Below are 17,785 nucleotides of genomic sequence, written 5' to 3'. Positions count from 1 at the left end.
AATAATGGGCAACTCTGTAACAAAATCATACAGTCCACTGTTTCTGAATCAAGTGACCCAGTGGATTTTTTGTATTTCTAAATCCACAAAATTGTGGGTTTACTTTTCCAGCACTGCTGTTTACATTTCCTTCCATAAATGAGGTTAAAATAAAAGGAACGTACTTAAATTTGAACTTTTGTCCGTTAAATAAAAAATTAAGTCCGCTGGGCAAATTTAGTGAAACCTCAGTGTAATGGACTAATGGGGAAAGGAGTGTCCATTTAAATAAAAACTCATTGTAGTACCTACATGCATGATGGAATGGCCGTGGTCCATTGGCACTACTGTGTCCATGTACATTATTGCTAATAAACAAAATCTCAATACAGTGGACTTAAGCCTATTGCGCTAAACAATTGCCCAGCCAAATATTTTGTCCGTTATATCTGAAATCAACTACACAAAGTCCATTTAATTGTCATTCAGATTTAACGGATAATTGCCTTTAACCCTTTCAGTGACCATAGAACTATGTCAATGAAGATAGGGTCCCCTCACACAGTTCTATGCCATAAGGCTTGGCTCACTCAGGTATGAGAGAATGGGTCTGCACAATGAGTGTGCACAGTATAAAAAGAAAAATACGGCCTCATGCGATGCATGATGGGAAAAGCAAAACCACGTGTTTGGTTTAAAATAGCGATAAATAGCTAAGAATTTGGACAAATGGACCCCTCAAGGAAGGTTCCTTGATGTTGGTGACGGGCTCTTGATTTAGGGAATTGGATCTGTGCTCCAGTTCCTCGAATTAAGCCTGAATGCCTTCCACATCCCCCCCCCAGGTGCTGTATAATCCTCCGGGTTTAGCGCTTCCCCTTGATTAACATAATAATTGGACAAATGGAGTACTGTACAGGCTGAGAACCACTAATCTGGCATCATCGGGACCTGTAGGGTGCTGGATTAGTGATTTTGCCAGATTACAGAGTGGTTAGGTTAGAATACAGTTAACCCAACAACAATATTTACGCATTGGCAATTTCACCTATTTTACGCCCTATTTTTGGCCCATTCCATTGTTCCAGTTGAACAAACTTATAGCTATTTTGCTAGTATTCCTTCTATTCTGTCGAATAAGTACAAGAAACCTCTCATTTACGTATTTCAACTACCCAATAAAATGGTCAGTAATTGGTAATTTGGCCAATCTCTCACAAATTTCAAGAGATGCCAATTTCAAAACAGGGTCCAGAATAAACTGCAGACATTCCTGGCACTAAAATAACATTTTCTTTGTTCATTAGTCACGTCTCCTGGATCTTCTTACATTTCGCTTGCTTTCCACTTTAAATTTATATTTATACAAAAAAACAGGTGGTTTACTGTTATGCAGACTACTGCATTATTGTAATAATTGTATAAATAATGTCAACCCATTCATGTCTGCACATTAGACCAGCCAGTTGAACAACATTGGCAAAAATCGAACATTTCTGCTACTTTGAGCTCAATATCAAGGTACAGTGGACCCCCGGTTAACGAACTTTTTTCATTCCAGTAGTATGTTCAGGTGCCAGTACTGACCGAATTTTTTCCCATAAGGAATATTGTGAAGTAGATTAGTCCATTTCAGACCCCCAAACATACACGTACAAACGCACTTACATAAATACACTTACATAATTGGTCGCATTTGGAGGTGATCGTTCAGCGGGGGTCCACTGTATTTTCTGTCGTGAAACCAATCAAAATCATACCTATTTCTGTAATATATATATATATATATATATATAGGGAGGTACTACCGTCCTGCCAAGTGAGTGTAAAACGAAAGCCTGTAATTGTTTTACATGATGGTAGGATTGCTGGTGTCTTTTGTCTGTCTCATAAATATGCAAGATTACAGGTAAGTCTTGCTACTTCTACTTACACTTTGGTCACACTACACATACATGTACAAGCATATATATACACACCCCTCTGGGTTTTCTTCTATTTTCTTTCTAATTCTTGTTTTTGTTTATTTCCTCTTATCTCCATGGGGAAGTGGAACAGAATTCTTCCTCTGTAAGCCATGCGTGTCGTAAGAGGCGACTAAAATGCCGGGAGCAAGGGGCTAGTAACCCCTTCTCCTGTATATATTACTAAATTTAAAAGGAGAAACTTCAGTTTTTTCTTTTGGGCCACCCCGCCTCAGTGGGATACGGCTGGTATGTTGAAAGAAGAAGTTCCACTTCCCCATGGAATAAGAGGAAATATATATATATATATATATATATATATATATATATATATATATATATATAAATTTTTTTTTTTCCCAACAAGTTGCCGTCTCCCACCGAGGCAGGGAGACCCAAAAAAGAAAGAAAATCCCCAAAAAGAAAATGCTTTCATCATCATTCAACACTTTCACCACACTCACACATAATCACTGTTTTTGCAGAGGTGCTCAGAATACAACAGTTTAGAAGCATATACGTATAAAGATACACAACATATCCCTCCAAACTGCCAATATCCCAAACCCCTCCTTTAAAGTGCAGGCATTGTACTTCCCATTTCCAGGACTCAAGTCCGACTATGTGAAAATAACCGGTTTCCCTGAATCCCTTCACTAAATATTACCCTGCTCACACTCCAACAGATCGTCAGGTCCCGAGTATCATTCGTCTCCATTCACTCCTATCTAACACGCTCATGCACGCTTGCTGGAAGTCCAAGCCCCTCGCCCACAAAACCTCCTTTACCCCCTCTTTCCAACCCTTTCGAGGACGACCCCTACCCCTCTTTCCTTCCCCTATAGATTTATATGCTTTCCATGTCATTCTATTTTGATCCATTCTCTCTAAATGACCAAACCACCTCAATAACCCCTCTTCTGCCCTCTGACTAATACTTTTATTAACTCCACACCTTTTCCTAATTTCCACACTCCGAATTTTCTGCATAATATTTACACCTTAGACAGGACATCTCCACTGCCTCCAACCGTCTCCTCGCTGCTGCATTCACCACCCAAGCTTCACACCCATATAAGAGTGTTGGTACTACTATACTTTCATACATTCCCTTCTTTGCCTCCATAGATAACGTTTTTTGATTCCACATATACCCCAGGTGTGTGTGTGTGTGTGTGTGTGTGTATATGTATATATATATATATGTATATATATATATATATATATATATATATATATATATATATATATATATATATATATATATATAGTAGGTTGGTAGACAGCAACCACCCAGGGAGGTACTACCGTCCTGCCAAGTGAGTGTAAAACGAAAGCCTGTAATTGTTTTACATGATGGTAGAATTGCTGGTGTCCTTTTTTCTGTCTCATGAACATGCAAGATTTCAGGTATGTCTTGCTACTTCTACTTACACTTAGGTCACACTACACATACATGTACAAGCACATATATACACACCCCTCTGGGTTTTCTTCTAGTATTTTCTTTCTAGTTCTTATTCTTGTTTATTTCCTCTTATCTCCATGGGGAAGTGGAACAGAATTCTTCCTCCGTAAGCCATGCGTATTGTAAGAGGCGACTAAAATGCCGGGAGTGGGAGGCTAGTAACCCTTTCTCCTGTATAAATTACTAAATTTGAAAAGAGAAACTTTTGTTTTTCTTTTTGGGCCACCCTGCCTCGGTGGGATACGGCCGGTTTGTTGAAAAATATATATATATATATATATATATATATATATTTTTTTTTTTTTTTTTTCAACAAGTCGGTCGTCTCCCACCGAGGCAGGGTGACCCACAAAAAAGAAAGAAAATCCCCAAAAAGAAAATACTTTCATCATCATTCAACACTTTCACCACACTCACACATTATCACTGCTTTTGCAGAGGTGCTCAGAATATAACAGTTTAGAAGCATATACGTATAGAGATACACAACATATCCCTCCAAACTGCCAATATCCCAAACCCCTCCTTTAAAGTGCAGGCATTGTACTTCCCATTTCCAGGACTCAAGTCCGACTATATGAAAATAACCGGTTTCCCTGAATCCCTTCACTAAATATTACCCTGCTCACACTCCAACAGATCGTCAGGTCCCAAGTATCATTCGTCTCCATTCACTCCTATCTAACACGCTCATGCACGCTTGCTGGAAGTCCAAGCCCCTCACCCACAAAACCTCCTTTACCCCCTCTTTCCAACCCTTTCGAGGACGACCCCTACCCCTCTTTCCTTCCCCTATAGATTTATATGCTTTCCATGTCATTCTACTTTGATCCATTCTCTCTAAATGACCAAACCACCTCAACAACCCCTCTTCTGCCCTCTGACTAATGCTTTTATTAACTCCACACCTTCTCCTAATTTCCACACTCCGAATTTTCTGCATAATATTTACACCACACATTGCCCTTAGACAGGACATCTCCACTGCCTCCAACCGTCTCCTCGCTGCTGCATTTACCACCCAAGCTTCACATCCATATAAGAGTGTTGGTACTACTATACTTTCATACATTCCCTTCTTTGCCTCCATAGATAACGTTTTTTGACTCCACATATACCTCAACGCACCACTCACCTCTTTTCCCTCATCAATTCTATGATTCACCTCATCCTTCATAAATCCATCCGCTGACACGTCAACTCCCAAGTATCTGAAAACATTCACTTCTTCCATACTCCTCCTCCCCAATTTGATATCCAATTTTTCTTTATCTAAATCATTTGATACCCTCATCACCTTACTCTTTTCTATGTTCACTTTCAACTTTCTACCTTTACACACATTCTCAAACTCATCCACTAACCTTTGCAATTTTTCTTTAGAATCTCCCATAAGCACAGTATCATCAGCAAAAAGTAACTGTGTCAATTCCCATTTTGAATTTGATTCCCCATAATTTAATCCCACCCCTCTCCCGAACACCCTAGCATTTACTTCTTTTACAACCCCATCTATAAATATATTAAACAACCATGGTGACATTACACATCCCTGTCTAAGACCTACTTTTACCGGGAAGTATTCTCCCTCTCTTCTACACACCCTAACCTGAGCCTCACTATCCTCATAAAAGCTCTTTACAGCATTTAGTAACTTACCACCTATTCCATAAACTTGCAACATCTGCCACATTGCTCCTCTATCCACTCTATCATATGCCTTTTCTAAATCCATAAATGCAATAAAAACTTCCCTACCTTTATCTAAATACTGTTCACATATATGCTTCAATGTAAACACTTGATCTACACATCCCCTACCCACTCTGAAACCTCCTTGTTCGTCCGCAATTCTACATTCTGTCTTACCTCTAATTCTTTCAATTATAACCCTACCGTATACTTTTCCTGGTATACTCAGTAAACTTATTCCTCTATAATTTTTACAATCTCTTTTGTCCCCTTTCCCTTTATATAAAGGGACTATACATGCTCTCCGCCAATCCCTAGGTACCTTCCCCTCTTTCATACATTTATTAAACAAAAGTACCAACCACTCCAACACTATATCCCCCCCTGCTTTTAACATTTCTGTCATGATCCCATCAGTTCCAGCTGCTTTACCCCCTTTCATTCTACGTAATGCCTCACGTACCTCCACCACACTTACAGTCTGCTCTTCTTCACTCCTAAAAGATGGTATACCTCCCTGGCCAGTGCATGAAATTACCGCCTCCCTTTCTTCCTTAACATTTAAAAGTTCCTCAAAATATTCTCGCCATCTACCTAATACCTCCCTCTCCCCATCTACTAACTCCCCTACTCTGTTTTTAACTGACAAATCCATACTTTCCCTAGGCTTTCTTAACTTGTTTAACTCACTCCAAAATTTTTTCTTATTTTCATTAAAATTTCTTGACAGTGCCTCTCCCACTCTTTCATCTGCTCTCCTTTTGCACTCTCTCACCACTCTCTTCACCTTTCTTTTACTCTCCATATACTCTGCTCTTCTTATAACACTTCTGCTTTGTAAAAACCTCTCGTAAGCTACCTTTTTCTCTTTTATCACACCCTTTACTTCATCATTCCACCAATCACTCCTCTTTCCTCCTGCCCCCACCCTCCTATAACCACAAACTTCTGCCCCACATTCTAATACTGCATTTTTAAAACTATTCCAACCCTCTTCAACCCCCCCACTACTCATCTTTGCACTAGCCCACCTTTCTGCCAATAGTCGCTTATATATATATATATATATATATATATATATATATATATATATATATATATATATATATATATATATATATATATATATATATATGTGTGTGTGTGTGTGTGTGTGTGTGTGTGTGTGGAGAAATTTTCTCCAGGAGGGGGGTATCAGCCCCCTTCAGCCCCTTTCAGCCCTGAGGGGCCCAGCCCTCTCAGAAGGGGCAAGCGTCTTGTTTACTGCTACAGTGAGTAATTGATCACAGATGCCGTACGAGTATCTGACGTGGTCAAGTGACTGATGCTCCTTGCAGTCCAGTGTTGCAAAGTGTATTTTAATAAGAGACAGTACATCTCTTACTTTAGCAGGACAATTAAGGAAAATCCTGCTCCCACTTTATTACCATGGTAAAGAGAGTGGACATTGTTGTCTATGCTTAAGACAGCAAGAATCAAACATTCTGCTTTGCTTCATCGAGGAAGTGGCAAGGAAGCAAAAAGTACTATGTCAGCTTTTTTTTGTGCTGGGGGCAGTGACGGCATGGGGCATTGTGGCGTCTTCAGATTACTTTTGACTCTACTGAGAGTGACACTGACGCCAGGATAACCAGCAAAGAACACTGATCTGTGCGTTAGTGTGAACAAAGTGTCTCATAAAACACAATAAACACTTAAGAGAAGTGTGATCAGCTTCTTCAGTGATAACATTGTGAACAATAAAGACAAATCTTGTGGAACATAGTGTACCAGTGTGCGTTTCCTAGACAATGGAAGACGTGGACATCCAAGGACACTTCAGCTTCTATCAAGTCACCGATACCTGTCGAAGGTGTGAAGAACACCATAGCTCACGTTACAAGAGCAAGGTATGTTACGAATTTCTTGTGGTACAGGGGACTGCGCAGTTCTTGAGTCGCAAGGAGTTTGTAATCAGCCTATAGTCGGCAGTAAGGTGTGGACTTTTGAGTCCAAACAAGTAAGTTGTCAGCCATCAGTGAATGAAATATGCTGACATAACACCCCCTAGGGGTAATTCATAATCTTACAAATTATAAATCTTTACAGCCCGTTGAAAGATGGCTTCGACAGCTTCTAGACCTCGTCTGCAGGGGCGGCTGTGCAGGCGATGAGTTGTCTTTAAGTTAAGTTTTCACTGTTTAAACTTAGCTGGTAATGCCATTTCTCAACAATATATAAATATATATATATATATATATATATATATATATATATATATATATATATATATATACAGTGGACCCCCGCATAACGATGGCATCGCATAGCGATTTTTCCGCATAACGATTACTTTTATCGCAAAATTTTTGCCCCGCATACCGATTAAAAACCCGCATACCGATTTTCGTCCGAGACGCGTCCAATGTGCCCTCAGCCAGCCTCACATGTGCCGCTCCGTCCCATTGTTTACCAGCCAGCCTCCACGGTAACATCCAAGCATACACTCGGAATATTTCGTATTATTACAGTATTTTCGGTGCTGTTTCTGGAAAATAAGTGACCATGGGCCCCAAGAAAGCTTCTAGTGCCAACCCTGTGGTAAAAAGGGTGAGAATTAGTATGGAAATTAAGAAAGATTTTGAAGGGTTTGGGGCTAACCCTGAGAAGCCTATGCCAGTTGTGGAATCCATTGTGCCTACTTCAAAGATTAAGGAAATGTGTGCACAGTGGGTTGAACTGCAAACCTTTATAGATGAAAATCACCCTGACACAGCTGTTGCAAGCCGTGCTGGTGACTATTTCAATGACAATGTTGTGGCCCATTTTAGACAAATCGTAAAGGAACGGGAGGTACAGAGCTCTATGGACAGATTTGTTGTGCGACAGAGGTCCAGTGACTCTCAAGCTGGTCCTAGTGGCATTAAAAGAAGAAGGGAAGTAACCCCGGAAAAGGACTTGCTACCTCAAGTCGTAATGGAAGGGGATTCCCCTTCTAAACAGTAAGAAGATAATGCTCTCCCCTCCTCCCATCCCATCAATCATCACCAGATCTTCAATAAAAGTAAGTGTCATTTAATTGTGCATGCCTTTTTCAGTTTGTGTGTATTAAAATTAACATTTCATGTGGTAAAAAAAATTTTTTTTCATACTTTTGGGCGTCTTGCACGGATTAATTTGATTTCCATTATTTCTTATGGGGAAAATTCATTCGCATAACGATTATTTCGCATAACGATGAGCCCTCTTGCACGGATTAAAATCGTTAACCGGGGGTCCACTGTATATATATATATATATAAAACCATAAAAACCATATGAAAATGCACCGCAAAGCTGGTGTTTTACACCAAAAACACAGTCACATTTTTTTTGCTCATGCACTGCGTGGTGCAGAATTTTTTTTTTTATATACTGCACAATTACCACACAGATCTATTCTTTCATATGTAGGCCTGAGTTTACTGGTCACAGCTTAACTTAAAGAGCTGAACTCATGGTGACCGACAGTGGCTTCAAAGCCACCTTATCTTTATGGACAATGTACTGTGTACAGTGGACCCCTGGTTCGCAAAGTCATCGGTATCCGATAAATCCGGTATCCAAAAGATTATATCGCAAAAAATTTGCCTCGGTTCCCGTTACAAAACCCGGTATGCGATATGATTCGTACGAGACATGTCCACGTGTGGCCTGAACTGCCGCGTGTGTGCCAGTGTTTACAAGCCAGCCAGTGTGCGCACATCTAAGGATACATTCGGTATAATCCATATTATCACTGTTTTTGGTGCTTGTTTCTGCAAAATAAGTCACCATGGGCCCCAAGAAAGCTTCTAGTGCCAACCCATCGAGACTTAGGGTGCTAATGACTATTGAAATGAAGAAAGAGATAATTGCAAAGTATGAAAGTGGAGTGCGGTGTCGGATTTGGCCAAGTTGTAAATTAAATCCCAATCAACCATCTCTACTATAGTGAGCAGGAAAACGGCAATCAAGGAAGCTGTTCTTGCAAAAGGTGCAACTGTGATTACAAAACAGCGATCGCAAGTGTTAGAAAATGTTGAGAGACTGTTATTGGTGTGGATAAATGAAAAACAGATAGCAGGAGATAGCATCTCTCAAGCGATCATTTGTGAAAAGGCCAGGCAGGTGCATGAGGATTTAATTACAAAAATGCCTGCAACTAGTGGTGATGCGAGTGAATTTAAGGCCAGCAAAGGTTGGTTTGAAAGATTTAAGAATCGTAGTGGCATACATAGTGTGATTAGGCATGGTGAGGCTGCCAGTTCAGACCAAAAAGCAGCTGAAAAATATGTGCATGAATTCAAGGAGTACATAGAGGCTGAAGGATTGAAACCTGAACAAGTGTTTAATTGTGATGAAACAGGCCTGTTTTGGAAGAAATTGCCAAGCAGGACTTACTTTACTCAGGAGGAAAAGGCACTCCCAGGACATAAGCCTATGAAAGACAGGCTTACTCTTCTGATGTGTGCCAATGCTAGTGGTGATCGCAAAGTGAAGCCTTTATTGGTGTATCACTCAGAAACTCCCAGAGCGTTCAGGCAAAAGAATATCCTCAAGGCTAATTTGTGTGTGCTGTGGAGGGCAAACACTAAGGCATGGGTCACTAGGGACTTTTTCTATGACTGGTTACACCATGTATTTGCCCCCAATGTGAAAAATAATCTAATTGAAAAGAAATTAGACCTTAAGTGCCTCCTGGTGTTAGACAATGCCCCTGGTCATCCTACAGACTTGGCAGAGCGACTTTCTGGGGACATGAGCTTCATTAAGGTCAAGTTTTTGCCTCCTAATACCACTCCTCTCCTGCAGCCCATGGACCAGTAGGTCATTTCCAGCTTCAAGAAACTGTACACAAAAGCTATGTTTGAAAGGTGCTTTGAAGTGACCACAGATACTCTACTGACTCTAAAGGAGTTTTGGAAGGATCACTTTAATATCCTCAATTGTGTAAACCTTTTAGGTAAGGCTTGGGAGGGAGTGACTAAGAGGACCTTGAACTCTGCTTGGAAGAAACTGTGGCCAGAATGTGTAGACAAAAGGGATTTTGAATGGTTTGAGGCTAACCCTGGGAATCCTATGCCAGTTGAGGAATCCATTGTGGCATTGGGAAAGTCCTTGGGGTTGGAGGTTAGTGGGGAGGATGTGGAAGAGTTGGTGGAGGTGGACAATGACGAACTAACCACTGATGAGCTGCTAGATCATCTTCAACAACAAGAGGTCAGACCTGAGGAAACTGCTTCGGAGAAGGGGATAGAGAAATTGACGAAGTTGCCTACTTCAAAGATTAAGGAAATGTGTGCAAAGTGGCTTGAAGTGCAAACCTTTTTTGATGAAAATCACCCTGACACAGCTACCGCAAGCCGTGTTGGCAACCTGTACACTGACAATGTTGTGAACCACTTTAGGAAAGTCATAAAGGAACGAGAGGTACAGGCCTCTATGTACAGATATGTTGTGCGACAGATGTCCAGTGACTCTCAAGCTGGTCCTAGTGGCATTAAAAGAAGGGAAGTAACCCCGGAAAAGGACTTGCTACCTCAAGTCCTAATGGAGGGGGATTCCCCTTCTAAATATTAAAAACTTCTACACTCTCCCCTCCTCCCATCCCATCAATCACCAGATCTTCATTAAAGGTAAGTGTCAATTATTCTATTGTGATTATTCTATTGTTATTATTGTTATTGTATTTATTCTATTGCATTAAACTTAATATTTCATGTGGTAAAAGTTTTTTTTTTCATACTTTTGGGTGTCTTGCACGGATTAATTTGATTTCCATTATTTCTTATGGGGAAAATTGATTTGCTTTCCGATAATTTTGCTTCACGATGAGCTCTTAGGAACGGATTAATAACGTGAACCGGGGGTCCACTGTATATGCTTTACACAATGAAAAATATTTCTTTTATTTGCTGGAACCATGGCTAGGGCTAAAAGTGAGCAGGTTATAGCAATAACTGGAGAAAATGAAATTGGAATGACTTTTGTACCAAGCAGCACCACCAAACAGTAGTGGCAGGTTGGTGTGGCGACCTTGGAAATTTGAAATTATGCTAGCCGAAATTAGTGCCGAATTGCTGATGTTATCAGATTACTGACTACCAGATTAGTGATGGCCGACCTGTAATAGAATCGACTTTAACCCTTAAACGGTCCAAACGTATATATATGTTCACTCGCTTAGCACCCCAAATTTTTTGAGAAAATTTTTTTTTTTGTTTTTAATAGGAAAAAAGAGCATATGGTACCCAGGCGTCCCCAATTATTTTAATATGGTGCACAGTGAGTGTGCACACCCATTCTCTCATTTCTAGGTGACTCAGGCTTATCGTGGCAGTGTTGAATGAATGACAAAGAAAACATAAATATATACGTTTAGGGCACTATGCACGTGAACGTATATATACGTTTGGACCGTTTAAGGGTTAATAGAGCACTATGCACGTGAACGTATATATACGTTTGGACCGTTTAAGGGTTAATAGAACTAAAAGTCGGCAATATCACCCAAGTGTAAACTGTGCCTGGACTGCTATGTGTCTGCATATTTCCTCAAGTTTTCCATACTTTTAGTGTCATTACCCTCAGAAAAAGATTCTCTACCATTTCAGAAGAAAAAATAATTTATTAATTTTCTTTGAAAAAAAAAAAAGTGGACACTAGGAACAATATTAATTTGGTGGTCTGGACAATGATGGTTAACAAACACCCTCTCCCCCTATTAGTCCATTAAATCAAGGATTCAGTGTTATTATGATGGGGGAAGCACTTAACCAGTAGGGATCATACAATCCTTGGAAAATGCGAGGTAATCAGGTTTGATCCAAGGAAGGGGCAAGAAGTGCCAGTTCCTTGGATCAAGAATTCTTTACCAGCAACAAGGCACTTTTCCCTGGAAGGGCAATAAATTTCCAGAATATCTGTCTTGAGGTGAACATATCTGGAAAGCAAATCTTCAAGTGATCCAGAGTATTTAACCGCTAAATATTAGTGGAATAAAATTTTTAATAAATTTTCCATAAAAATAAAGTAAAAACTCCCATATCTTTATCATTATTATATTAAATTTAATTTCAAACAGAACATTAATGCCACATTCAGATGCTAATGATCTACCTAGATACTCGTACAAAAAATTAATTAGCATACCCTTTAACGACAGTACAAGATGCATATACAGTAATACTCACTAATGACTAATATAACATAGATGATGCCGTATACCACATCTGCTGTGAACCATAAAACTCCATTGCATACTTTGGCATACATGTTGAACACAGAAATGTAGGCAACCATATTTCGACTTCCAGACTTCCGAGATCTAAACATTATGATAACTAGCATGAAGAACAGGACCTCTGATTCCCACTGTTGATAGAAATAAATGCATTTTTCTCAGTTATTAATTCACAAATTAGGTGGTGGATATAGTCAACAAAATACAGTACATTACAGCCAATATCCCAAATTCATAAACTTCGTAATTCTGGGGAGCTCGGCATACAACAGCTAAATTAAAAACTAACCATAGGATCTTGTTAAAAATTGGTCATTTAAAACTCTTTAATTTTTTTATGATACAGACTGCTGAAACAAAATGAGTATAAATATTTAAAAAATGTACATGGACAATTTGTAAGGACCTCTAGGAACCTAACCCTTGCAAATTTGGGGGGTTTGGCTTTAGTGTTAAAAGCATGTCATTCATATTTTGTTTACTTAGGAATTTGCAAGATCATTACTATGTAACAAAATAAATGTATTTATTAATTCGCCTGGCAAGGAGCCAAAAGGCAAGAGTCGAAACTTTTCTGGTGAGACATCAAAGTCATAAGGAAATTCTAAGGACAAGAAATAAAACTGAATTATTATCTTGAGTTAAGGGAGCTAATATTCAATTGTAATTTAGTGCAACCTAGTTGTTGTGCTATCCCCAAAATAACCCTAGATATCAAGGTAAAAACAACACTTTCTGTCACAGAAGTGCTTCTGTTTCTCTCTTCTTCCATGCCCTTGTATCTGTGATTTTTCAGCAGTCTTATTTTTCTATTGCTGCGACCACTTTATCAGTGATTTTTGGTGTTGTTATTTCTATTTTTCTTCATACCATGTGAATCTGTGTTTCCAATTCTCAACCCTGATTTTTCAAGTCTTCCTCGTTCATTCTCCCATCCTGGATATCTTGCTAATTTCATAAGCTGCTTGCTCTCATGTTAAAAACTTTTTGCTTAAACCCTCTTCACTGAAATACTTGTACATACCTTGTTTATATTTCTAATTTATAGAATCTTAATACTGAACAGATAACACCTCTGGATATTCAATTTACATTCTGTTAACCTAATACTACATGTCAGTGTAATCTAATACATAAATCTCCTCCAAAAAGCTTATTATTTTGAGCAACTGATCACCGGATTATTAATGCTCTATAGTTTAAATAAAATGCATTGAGAATTCATACAACAATATTGTATCTGTACTATGATAAATATATATATACAGCCTCTCTTCACTTGACAACGGAGTTCCATTTCTAAGACCACATTGGTAAATGAATTCGTCGCTAAGTAAGGAGCGTACTATAATGGTACTGGGTTTGTGTCAACCATCTTTGATGTTATTTTAGAGTCACCTTTGCACCATTTATAACATTTCTGGTATATTTATAAATGTTTATACAGTAGTGTACTGCATATAATAATAAACAGAATAGAGGAAATCAGCTCTAATATACATTATTTAGGTATGAATACTGGTCAGAGCCCGTCATAAGTCCGAGTCGTTGGTAAATGAGTATGCCGCTAAGTGAGGAGAGGCTGTATACAAGTGTCATTTATTAATGACTTAACCTAGAATACTCTTATAATTCCTTAAAAAGATTTCAAGCAACTGGGTATCCAATTACTGTACATTCAAAAATTATAGCCAAATTCACAATCTTTGCATAATACATATAAATATGGTGACTTTTAACCTCTACGAGTTGTTTAGCCAACAGAACACTTTTTTCTGTCTTTTAGACTAGTGTGCCTCTTAAACATATTAAATACCTCTGTTTTACTATAATGTTTAAGTATTTCATGAAGCTAACAAAAATGCTATTATTTCTATCATAAATTTGGGAATGGACGTTAAAACTTTTGTGTACAAATATATATGTATAGTTTCTGAATAAAACAGACTACTAGATAAGCCTGGGCTGCTAACCCTCTTGATTAAAAATCTGGACAAAATCTTATCACCTTGCTGTGTTTAATGTTCCCAGTCATTAACTTTGTGATTGGATTAATTACTCATAAACCACTCATTACTACTGCAACTTTCTTATCCAAATGGAGGCTGGAGCCCTGTTTGTGGTCCCATTACATGCCTCTGTAATCCTTAGACTATGGGAGTGGATGCAGAATTAGGTAGCATCTGCCTCAAGACGAGTGAATGGACCCCACTGGAAATAAATAAGTCGCTGACTTTTTTTTGATTATCTTAGGTAATTTACACGATGTATTATACCTGGAGAGGGTTTTGGGGGTCAATGACCCCACAATTCGGTCTGAGAACAGGTCTCGTGGTGGATCAGGGTCTGATCAACCAGGCTGTTACTGCTGGCTGCACACAAACTGATGTATGAACCACAGGCTGGCTGGTCAAGTACTGACTTTAGGTGCCTGTCCAGTGCCTTCTTGAAGACAGCCAGGAGTCTATTGTTAATCCCCTTTATATATGCTGGGAGGCAGTTGAACAGTCTTGGATCCCGGACACTTACTGTGTTATCTCTCAGTGAACTTGTGGCGCCCCTGCTTTTCATTGGGGGAATGTTGCATCTCCTGCCGAGTCTTTTGCTTTCATAGGGAGCGATTTTTGTGTGCAAATTTGGTACTAATCCCTCTAGGATTTTCCAAGTGTATATTATCATGTATCTGTCTTGCCTGCATTCCAGGGAATACAAATCAAGGGACTTCAACCGTTTCCAGTAATTTAGGTGTGTTATAGTACTTACGTGTGATGTGAAAGGTCTTGTACACTCTCCAGGTCAGCAATTTCATCTGCCTTGAAGGGAGCAGTTAGTGATAACTGTACTTATGTGAACCTGTGCCTCAATAAACATACTTACTAATCGAACCCCTACCACTCCTTGCATTCTTAACTGTTAACTGATGAAAAGAATTATGGCTACTTAGGCTAGTGATAAACTTCAGACCACACAAGAATCTTTAATAATAGATGTTCTTTTGAAAAAGTTCATTACATGTAAATGAAATGTCACATACTTCATTATACTGTACATGGATTCTCCCATTTCATTAAGTCTTTTTATCTTTATTTGTCGGCTCTTGCCACAATTTTACCTTACCCTAGGTACTGATAGGTAGCTAAGTAAACTTCCGTTTTGATTAAATATGCTCGTCTTCAAGGACCCCAATGTAAATAAAAAAATTACTTTTTTAAGTTATCCTACTTAATTTACACATTACTATGTATGATTTGTGAAGGACCTGCCAAGTATGGGTCAACAGGCCTGCTGCAGTGTTCCTCCTTTCTTATCTTAAGATAAGATAAGATAAGATTTCGTTCGGATTTTTAACCCCGGAGGGTTAGCCACCCAGGATAACCCAAGAAAGTCAGTGCATCATCGAGGACTGTCTAACTTATTTCCATTGGGGTCCTTAATCTTGTCCCCCAGGATGCGATCCACACCAGTCGACTAACACCCAGGTACCTATTTGCTGCTAGGTGAACAGGACAACAGGTGTAAGGAAACGTGTCGAAATGTTTCCACCCGCCGGGAATCGAACCCGGGCCCTCCGTGTGTGAAGCGGGAGTTTTAGCCACCAGGCCACCGGGCCACCATCTTATGTTCTTAGTTATGATAATTTGTGTGTACCTGTACCTAAATAAACCTACTACTTATTTATTATTGGTTAGTAACCCAGGATAAGTCAAGAAAGCCAATCAGTGTGGCTTATTGCCACCGAGATCCAATGATTAACATAGTTATGATAAATTGCTAAGATTTAACCCAGGATAACCTAATAAACATTCAGTTGTTGATCATCAACAACAGGAATTGGGGAAGTGCAATTTCTGACACCTATATCTTTAATAACCAGGAATATTTACATTATTTTTTCATATGTTTGTGAATTCTTTCTAAGAAAACCTCATATAAATTTACACATATAAACTTGTAATCTCTGATGTATGTCCACAACGAAAATGTTACTTTTGGCTATTTTGGGTTATCCAAAGTAATTACACATGTGTTACTGTATAAGGTAATCATCCAAGAACTGTGTAATTGTAACTAAATAAACAAATCTACTTATTTAATGACTGAATAAATAAATAAATAAAACCAGAGTCAGTATTACCTAATCTAAATTACCATACACCGGTTATACAGACTTGTGATAATCTTTTTTTATGGATAATCTACAAGTCTTTTAATAGATATATTAGCTTCAACAAGCATATTATCTCAAAACGGTGAATTTTATTTTATTTTTATTCACTGGGAAGCGCCAAACCTGTAGGGGGCGTGGTCATATAATGGGGAGGAATTTTGGTTTGATCCAAGAGGGGGAGGTTAAATTCAGTTCCTTGGATCAAGAACCTCTCACCAGCATCAAGCACCACCCCCCGAGAGATGAAAATAGTTAAAGAGACTAGACAATGAGCGACAATAGAGAAAATACATACATTAACTCACCATGGTCAGTTCCCCACACTGCTCAGCCGGGAAAATCACCTCACATAGGCCTGGCACATATCTGGAAGTCAGAAAACTTAGGCTCATCAACAGGTTGACGACGTGGTAAGGATGTGCCAACTGCTTAATGTCTGCCAGGAACTGCATTTTGATATTATCAGACGTAAATGTAATGGAGAAGCTGCGGCGCCTCCAGCAGCCTCACACAGCTGATCGTCAGTGATGGTGGCAGCAGACGACGCCACAACTCTCACTACTATAAGTTTATTTAGGTATACCTACGTAAAAGTATAATTATCGTATATGGTGAGTAAGTTTATTAAGGCAGAGGTGCACATAAGTACTCTTAAGTGCCCTAATGGAAATATGTCACTGACTTTTGTGGGTTATCCTAGGTAATTTACTCTAATAATTGTACTTTTGTGTAAGTAAGTAAGTTTATTCAGATATACACAAATACAGTTACATAGAATTATCATACATAGCAGCATATGTGTAGAGAACCTACGATAACCCAAAAAAGTCAGACACAGTGACTTATTTCCATTGGGGTCCTTACTTAAAGTAACTTAATTAATTATCATACCTAGTAAGACAGTGTATAAGTAACATTGTTTAGGTAGAGGTACACATAAATACAGTGATCATGTCTAGTAAATAAATAAGTTTATTTAGGTACAGTACACACAAGTATAATTATCTTTTTTTTATCTTTTTATTTACTACAAGTACATGTACATGGTATACAGGTGTAGCTGACATCAATGACATACTACTATATATTATTATTATAATCAAAAAGAAGCGCTAAGCCATACTACTATATAGACAGTACAATAAGTAGTTCAACTTATGTGTAAATAACCTAGGATATGTAACAATATATGACATTAAAAACTTGTTTATTGCTACAATACATTTATTTCTGTTATTCTTGATAACTTGTACACTACTAATTTTTTTTTA

At 38.6% G+C, this 17,785-nt stretch overlaps 1 protein-coding gene across 2 annotated transcripts in view; it reads right to left on the bottom strand.

Annotated features, from left to right (window-relative positions):
* LOC128688931 (thioredoxin-related transmembrane protein 2 homolog) overlaps positions 1–17,060 on the bottom strand; it is a 39,148-nt gene extending 22,088 nt beyond the window's left edge. For both annotated transcript variants that reach the window (XM_070085445.1, XM_070085447.1), the window contains exons 1-2: positions 16,820–17,060; positions 12,297–12,477 (exon numbers count right to left, since the gene is read on the bottom strand). In XM_070085445.1, coding sequence (XP_069941546.1) covers positions 12,297–12,477; positions 16,820–16,966 — 328 coding nt within the window. In that variant the 5' untranslated portion in view covers positions 16,967–17,060. The remainder of the gene's footprint in view (positions 1–12,296; positions 12,478–16,819) is intronic.
* Positions 17,061–17,785: the final 725 nt, after the last annotated feature.

This window comes from Cherax quadricarinatus, chromosome 16 (assembly GCF_038502225.1).
Source record: "Cherax quadricarinatus isolate ZL_2023a chromosome 16, ASM3850222v1, whole genome shotgun sequence".
Lineage (NCBI taxonomy): Eukaryota > Metazoa > Arthropoda > Malacostraca > Decapoda > Parastacidae > Cherax > Cherax quadricarinatus.
Note: the sequence above shows the minus strand (reverse complement) of the source record. Positions and strands in the feature narration are given on the sequence as shown.